Here is an 8,916-nt window from a genome sequence, read left to right on the forward strand (position 1 = left end):
TGTGGCCCATAAAAGACAATATTATGAAGAATTTTGGTAACCAAGCAGTTTTGGTGACCACTGACTTTAATTGTATTGTATTGTATTGGGTGAACTATGTCTTTAAAGTATGACTACTGAGCAAATAAATGAAATAATGAGTTGAAATTATATTTAGTATGTGAGGAAAGAGTGTCGAGTCCTACAGCTGCATGCTGCTGTTGGCCAATCAGAATCAAGAATTCCAGAATAATATGCAAATACAATATAAACCTATAAAAGATCTTATCAAATACGCCTGATATTACCAGATATAGCCAGAAATGAATGGCCCATGTTATTGTCAGAGCATAATAATAACCATACAAGTGTATTGTATGTAGGATTCATCATGCCCTTCCCTTGTAAGGAAATAATTTCGCTGGATGTGTGTTTTTGTAACCGTTCAGTAAATTCAAATTCTTATTTGAGAGAAACGAACGTCAAAGCATCCAAACCCGCATCTGACGCCTCATACTCAGCCGTTTCATTACTACAGCGGGCGCGTTTCAAAATCTATCGAGTCCCCTAGCTGGACAGCACTCTAGGCGCGTTTAGAATCTTCGCTCGAGCTCTCGAATTGTGTCTAGGTAGGCCGCGCACTGCGTTTCGAAACACAGCCGGTATGTGCTATGGATGGGAATGTATCCCAGCATGCTTGACAGTCAGCGACATGAACAGGGAAGGATGATGAAGCTAAGATGGCAGCGCTACTAGGGTTGCTGTCTTTACGGGGTCGAGAAAAACAGCAGGAACACCCGCGAAGCACGGACGCCAGCTCGCGCTTTTGACTGATTTCACTTCAGGCAGTCGGATCGCCTGCAGTCGAGGAAATAACGGTCGGGTTTTGACCCGGGCGAAGGAACGGATGCGTATTTCGCAGTTGCAGCAGCGCGGCTAACCGTAAACGTCGTTTTAATTGGAGGTGCTCGGATGTAATTCGCCGGGTGTTTTTGCGGAGCGGATTTATGGGGTGTGCTTGGGACTTTTGAGTTAGCTCTGTTGACTGACATTGTAATCTAATATATGCGTTGTTCCCCTAAACGATGATGTGTGCTGCTGCGGCAGCGGGTGCCGGTGGCAGCGGGATCCCGTCCTCCTCGTCCCACTCCATGGGGCTGGGAGGCAGGGTCATTCCCGGAGCTGGAAACGATTTCGCATCGATCGGATCAGGCATGGGCTCCTGTCCCGTTGTGGGGGCCCGCTCGGATTGTCGGAGCCGCTACCAACTGCTTCTCTCAGGGCGAGCACTGGCGGAGCGGTACCGGAGGATTTACACCACCGCGATCAACGACAAAGAGCAGGGGCTGAACCTCGGCAGGTGGGTCTGATTTACCGGCTCGGTTCGGGATGACAAACCGGCCAAGATGGCGTGCGGCTGGACGTTTTTGTAAACAAAACCCACAGGGTTAAACCTGAGCTCATTTGAGCCAAACAGCAGTAAGTTAGCAGTTAGCATGCGGCTAACTTCCTTAGCGAGCGCAGCTAAAACGCTCGTTTCATCTCATGCAGGTCAACGGAGAAGCTCAGTTTGTGTTGCTTTTGATTTATGCACTATTTAAAATCACCTTCACTCTGCTGTCACGGTCAACAATGCCGTTTTGAGAGATCTTGCACAACTAGATCAATAGTGATAGCTGTTAAGCAGCTGCTTAGGCTCAAAATGTAGTGTTGTGCTAATAGGACGTGACTGAATGAGTTTGATGTGTATGATAAAACTTAACTTCCTTCAAATGCAGCGCATAGATATGTTACGCAAAGAAGAAAGCATCAAACCTTTCGCGTCAAATATGTGTAACGTTACATTTAAGGCTAGCGAAATGTTGTAAGGCTTGCGAAATGTCTTATAGTCCCAGTTCAGGTTGTAGATATCAGCCTTATTCACTGAATTGCATTTTCAGGGAGGTTGATATTCAGCTATTACATTTACATAACTGTGACTTATTCATCGATAGTACATATGGCATTGTATATATTGGCAAAGGGCTGGGTTCTGTTTTGCCTGACGTCACCCTGCTGTAGAGAGAAATACACACACACACGCACACACACACACACACACACACACACACACGTCTGGTTCACTATACTTGTAGGGACTCCCCATAGGCGTAATGGTTTTTATACTGTAGAAACTGTATTTTCTATCGCCCTAAACCTATCTCTCACAGGAAACATTTTTACAATCTCAAAAAAACTCATTCTGTATGATTTATGAGCTTTTGTACCCATGGGGACCTCAATTTAGATCCCCACGGTTACACAAGTCCCCATGAGTTGGTGTGTATTCAGGTTTTACTCCTCACCAGTGTAGAAAAACCTACACACACACACCCACACACACCTAAGGCTTAGAGCAGTCACTTATTAGGGATCTCACTTTACAAAAATTATTGCTGTTTCTCTTCATATATTTATACTTTGACATTGTACTTCATTTATAAGTAGTTTTGAGAAAAAAAGACAAAAAAGTCACCTAATAATAATAATAAAAAATAAAATAAAAAAAAACCTAATTAGATGACAAAGTGAAAATGACAATGCTTTGTATTCATACTCTTTATTTTGTATTCTTTAGCAAAAGAAATTCTGCACATTTAACAGATTCAATACATTAAGCAAACTCATCAAAAAGGAAGGACATTTTTTTTTAAAATTTAGATTGGCCAAATTGATTTTATCTATATGAAAGTTATGACAACAACAATAATAATAATAATTTTACAGTCAGTAAAAAATATCAGATATTTTTTTTCCAAGATCTTTGAGAGCAACACCAGTCAAAATGTTATATAATGTTTTTGTCAATAAAACAAGTCTTTATTATAAGAATATATGTGATGAATTTTTAAATGTTACAAAATATTAGAACAGCAAAATATAAAATGAAAACGAGTTCCAAAATAATATTCCTTGAGGTTTAGTAGTCATTTACAAGCAACGTCCCACTCTTCAATTATATTCAATTCCTTAGTAAATTAGACAGTAGATTTTGATTTCTTATTTGATTCAATCAATAAAATCAAACTCATTAAAAATACAAGAATCTTTTTAGATGTTGATTTGCCAAATTGCTTTTAATTTACATTAAACTTACCCAAAAAACCATATGGTTCAAAATTAAATTTACACATACAACTCGAGTAAAAATGAATAAGCGCAGAGGTCAGTAGAAAAATAATTTGATAGCTTTTTTCAAGCTCTTTGAGATTAACATCAGAAGAGTCAAATATATGCTATGTTGTTACTGACTTCTCTAGGCAAGAATAGGCTTACAAGAATAATTGTGATAAATGCATGTTACAATGTGTATTAGATTGCAAAATCGAAAATAAAGTGACCATTTTTTTCCTCATTCCAATCTCTGGAAATCTGAAAGATTTTCCTTGAGGTTTAATAGCCCTTTTACCAGTGGTTTCATAGTGTACACTTGCACCATCCACTCATGACGTCACTAGCGTTGATAGCATGCAAAGAGCGCTGAACCGTTGAACGCCCCTCCCAACCTTCAGGCTCTTCATCACAAGCAGCCTCTGTGCGTTCACTTTTCACTGCATATGATCAGCTACTGTTCCATTGTTTACTGCTGTACACAAGCTCTAGCACTTCACCACCGTTCATACAGAAGGTACATAATAGCAGATTCAGATGGCTCTCTTGATGAAAATAAAACTATGATCGCCCGCTGCAGGAGCGCTTTCCTTCTGTAGGGTTTGCCACTAGGATTCGGGCTATTTGCAGTTTCTCATGTTAGACAAACAGTGACAAACAGTTTTACAGTGTGTAAGCAAATTTAAACCAATGCGAAAAAGACCAGCATGTGTTTAATTGCGAAGGTGTTAACATGGCAGCACTCAGATTTTTGAGTGCGGAGTCCCTTTAAGATATTGCTGCTCTTAAAATCCATGCATATTAAAAATTCATGTTAAAACCACACATTACAGGGACGACTACATGTGCTGACCTTTTAAGATATCTGTGATGTGTGACCTTTGGACTTTTTAACCAGTATATTGAACTGAGACTAAATACTTAAGTTGTAAAAAAACGGACAAAATGGAAAATGGCAAGTATGTTAGTAGTACTGTCAGCCTCAGATGCCCACAATCAATTAACTGACTGTCTGATTCATATTGCACATTAAACTGCCAACCAATATCTGAAAATTGGCAGATCGAAAGTGATTGACTACACTATTTCTGTCTGTTGAATTGCAAAGTCCACCAGAGAACAGAGTCGTGTTTATGAGGTACTGGATTGACGCACTGCATGTTTTTTGGACAAATGCTGCTGTTCAGTTTTTCTAGGCATAAATCCATCTCTGAATAGCATAAAAAACCAAAAATGAACTGTGTCTAGTCAGTTTTCATGTGTTAGACAATCTCCTCCTGTTTAAGTGGACAGTTCTTGACCAGAATAACCTGCAGTGTTGAACCAGACTTTATGCCCTTTGAATGTTATTATCTAAATAGACCTTTGTATTAATTCAGGGTTTCTGTGGGTATTATATCTTCAAAAGGTATTAAATTGGAGCAGAAAGTCACTGCATTAAATGTTGCATGCACTGCAAAAAAGGGAAGAAAAAAAAAACTTCCTCATTGTTTTTGTCTTTTTTTCTTAAATCAAGATACATTTACTTGAGATGCAAAATGAAAATATAAAAGTCTTGTTTTTATGAATTAAGTTTTATTTTTCTGACCCCATTGGCAGATATTTGTTCTTGTTTTAATCATAAACACACTTCATTTTGATAATTTTCTCAGGAAATATGACTCGAGTCATTTCGCCTCTCTATGTATCTTGATTTAAGATATAATTTGTTTTCATTGCTAGATGACACTGCAAAACCACATTTAACATGTGTCATTCTTCTCCAGGGGAAAGAAAGCTTTGAGCAAGAAGAAGCTAAAAAGGCGGCAAAAAGTCAAATCAAAAGTGAAAACAAGATCAAAGGTAAGAAGATTGTGAATCTGACTTTGAATACTGTAGTCTTCATTGCTCCTCATTTGCTGCCCCATTCAAACAGTGACGTTATATGGTTTAAAAGCCATTTTTGGTAGCATCATTTCCATATTCACATTCGAATTTCGAAGAAGTATTCTTTCTTAGACTTCTGCTGTCTGTATTTCTCTGTTAGGCTCTCACAATGCACCAAGACACATGTCTTTCGAGAACTGTAAACCTCTTTCTTATAAATATGTCATTGCTAACGTCAGATAACAGTGGCTCTGTTAGCAAATTTTGAAGTAGCGGTTTCCGTTCGAATCTTCAGTCTGGATTTTCTCTTTGGCCATTTTGGTGCAACTCTAATTCCATTAAGATTTTTATTTAGCTGTTTTGACAGTGATCACAATACAATACGTATACATATTTATATTTTCATGCTTGGAAACCGCTTTTAGTCGTCATCCCAGTAAACTCGCACACATGGTGGAGAATGCGGGAGTGGCGGGGGTCATGATTGGCTGTTGCTTGGCGACCCATGTGTTGCACGTTTCCATGGCAACAGCTTCCTCCATCTCCTGCACTGAGCACCTTTGGTGTGCCTGGCAGCAGGGTTTGTCTCGCTACGTCTGCAGCGTTTACCAGCGCTCAGAAAATAGGCAGAGACCCAAAATGTCTTCTATTGGATATTGTGTATTGTTTTGCCATTCCCCAAAGCATGTGTGGGGGTTAATGCCTGATTGTGTTTGGATATCCTTTCCCAGGCACTCTGTTTTCCCTAGTGGATGTGAGTGCTTCACAGGCAGGGGTACGAGAGAATAATGTGATTGTAGATATGCAGTCGTAATCCTCCTCCCTAAAACCCTGCTGGCTAAGGAGAAAGAGCTCACTTATATTCCTCCTTCTCTGACACGGCCTCCTTAAAAGGAGCTCCGTGCCTTTGTTTGCTCACAAACAGACGGGTGGAGCTTCTCCAGCAGGGAGGTGCTGGTCTTGAAGACATACTGCTGAAATGTCTGTCATGTTCAAGCACTTCAGTTTGCTTTTTTTGATGGATAGGAATGTGTGCTGCTCTTCTGGTTTGATTTCTTTCCTTGTCTGTGATATAGGCCTAGGCCTAATACATAATCACAGACAGCTTTGTGCTACTGATAAATAAGACTGAGGGATATAGATAAAGTGAAATTTATTTAGCTTTTATTTAGGTATATATATTTAATGTTCATGTATTTGCGTTGAAGTGCCTTCAAAAAGGGTGATTTATTTGTTTTCATAGGAATCTATGTATTTCTGTGTGTCATAAGAGCTAACTTGTTGATCAAACATCTGTACTGCTTGCATTAAACATTTTGAAGTATTTGTAAAAATCTAGTTTTGATTGATTTGGTTTCACTTGTGTGTGCGAGTATAATGCAAATGCATAGTACACTGTAAAAAAAAAAAAAATTGCTCGCCATTTCTTTTGTCTTTTTTTGTGTGAAATCTTCTAACAATTGATTAGTGAAAACTGTTTAAACACCAAAATTGTATTTAATTTTTTTCAGTGTAGCAATGTTGACTTACATTTTTTTTTTAATAAATGGAAAATGACTTTTGGGAATCATCAAATTAACTGAAACATTTGAACTGAATCACATAAATTAAAGGGGTCATATGATGCTTTTTTAAAGATCATTATTTGGTGTATTTGGTGTAACAGAATATGTTGACATGCTTTAATGTTCAAAAAACACATTATTTTTCAAATACTGTACATTATTGTAGTTCCTCTATGCCCCGCCTCTCTCAAACGCTTCGTTGAAAACTTGAAATCGCATCATATGACCCCTTTAATCAAACCTACCAGTTTTTTTTTTGCTGACATAATACTTTTGATATGCTAGATGATGGTGCTTAATTTTATCATCAAATTATGAAAAAAATAAAAAAAATACTCAATAAATCGACCATCCCTACACTCAAAAAATAAAATTGGTGTAGAAACAATTTTCACTCAGAAATGGCTTGTAAATTTCACAAATAATTGCAAGGAAATGGCAAGTAACACAATGAATTAAACATGAAATTCTGAAGCAGAAAGACTGAAAAGTATTTTGTTGTAAAACATACTCCAGTAATCGGTTTTACTTACAACTTTGATTTATTTCTACTTATAATGAAACTTAGTTTATAACATTTATACTTGCATAGGTAATGATTTTAAGACTAGCTATTCTCATTTTGCCAGCATTTCTTGTAAGCTGAGATTATTTACCTCTGACCTTTCAGGTGACAGTGATGGGACTTGTGGGTAAATTGTATATAGTATGACTCATGTACCTTTGTACGGACAACTGACTTTCGTATTCTAAATACAACCTTCAGGCCCCTCAGCGTTTTATTTAGCTGAGTTCTTGTGCCATGGTTTGTTACAGCAAGACACCAATGCAGACCGCAATAGCTGATACAATGCAGGTTTAATTTACACATCACTGTGTGTCCGCGATGTGTTACCATCTGTGATTGATATTAACACAGATCACAGCATTATTGTCACCCCCTTTGCTGACACAGAGGCACTGAAGTATATTTTCATCAAATTTTATTCGCCACATAAACAAATCAGGGTTTTTCCAGGCTCAAAATGAGGCGGAGGTGGTACCATCCTGATCATGTGCACACATTGTACCCACCCTTTAACTGGCTGAAATAAAGACTTTTTACATGCAACGTGTTTTAGATATTCTAATAATTAGATGATTGAAGAAAATGACAATCAAGTTAAAATTTACAAAAACAAAACTGTTTAAAGCTGCAGTCCGTAAATTTTGCCTCTGTTGCCATCTCTGTTTGAAAACCTGGAATTGCAGCTGTTAAATACAACATAACAGCTAAAAGGAGCCCTTTTGCAGTGTAGGTCAACATAAACATAACATTAGTTTGTTAAACACTTAAATAATAAAATCTTTATCCGCTCCTTAAAGTCTCCTGGTCCACATCGCTTTGATCCAATATAGTTTTATCACTTATTATAAAGTGTCTTTCTAGAAAACAAACATTTTCTCACAACCTTGCGTGAATTCTTCTGATAGAGTACTAGGCTTACATCATGAAATTTAATCGCAGCAGGGTAACCGGTGCATTAGAGCTAACATTAGCGTCAAGCTATATGAGACTATTTATAAAATTAATACTATGCTTTTACTCAAATCTCACTTCAAATCACCAAAGTGTTTGTAATAACCTCAGATTGCAATCTAATGTGGATTTTGGTCATATAGCCTAAAGGCCTTTCCACACTGAGCGCGAAAAAGCGAAACGAATATCGGACGCGATGATGTGCTGGAATAAAACTACAGATTCCTATGGATGCTTCCACATAGACCGCGAACATTCGCGCACCGAAAATGCGAATGTTTTTTTTTTCCGAACCAGTTCGACGAATCTTTTCAGTTTCGCAAAGCGAAAACACGGGCTGTCCAATAAGATTTGAGCTAGGCCTGGGTGATAAAACAGTATCGATATTTATCGACAGTACACCTTCTTTGATAACGATATAAAAAATTTTCAATATAGTGCACGATATAGGCACGTGCTATGAGTGATGCAGACAGCTCACACAAACAAGAACACATGCTGAATTGAGTGCTTATTCATTCAAAATATTAGAGAAATATAGAAGCTCCATGCGGGGAAGATCTTGATTAGGTGAAAACCAAGCCATTCACACAGATGCATATTCAGCGCATTTTTTTAGACAGACAAATATGATTGCTGCACTCGCGTCTCACACAAGAGATGTAGTCATGCAAAGTTAATGCGTTGACATTATGTGTAGGGCTGTCGCGGTGAGGGAATTTCCCTTGCGGAAATTTTGAGTGGCTCAATAGCGCGGTATGCAGTATTATCGCCATATATATATACATATACACACACACACACACACATACATACATATATCCTCCTGACTAAAAA

At 38.1% G+C, this 8,916-nt stretch overlaps 1 protein-coding gene across 1 annotated transcript in view; it reads left to right on the plus strand.

Annotated features, from left to right (window-relative positions):
- The first annotated feature begins 660 nt into the window (after nucleotides 1-660).
- LOC107713705 (E3 ubiquitin-protein ligase MYCBP2-like) overlaps nucleotides 661-8,916 on the plus strand; it is a 15,168-nt gene continuing 6,912 nt past the window's right edge. Inside the window, exons 1-2 of the mRNA XM_016519289.1 lie at nucleotides 661-1,339; nucleotides 4,896-4,971. Of these exons, the coding sequence (XP_016374775.1) occupies nucleotides 1,065-1,339; nucleotides 4,896-4,971 (351 nt within the window). The 5' untranslated portion in view covers nucleotides 661-1,064. The remainder of the gene's footprint in view (nucleotides 1,340-4,895; nucleotides 4,972-8,916) is intronic.

This window comes from Sinocyclocheilus rhinocerous, unplaced genomic scaffold (genome assembly GCF_001515625.1).
Source record: "Sinocyclocheilus rhinocerous isolate Xijiao unplaced genomic scaffold, SAMN03320098_v1.1 scaffold2584, whole genome shotgun sequence".
NCBI lineage: Eukaryota > Metazoa > Chordata > Actinopteri > Cypriniformes > Cyprinidae > Sinocyclocheilus > Sinocyclocheilus rhinocerous.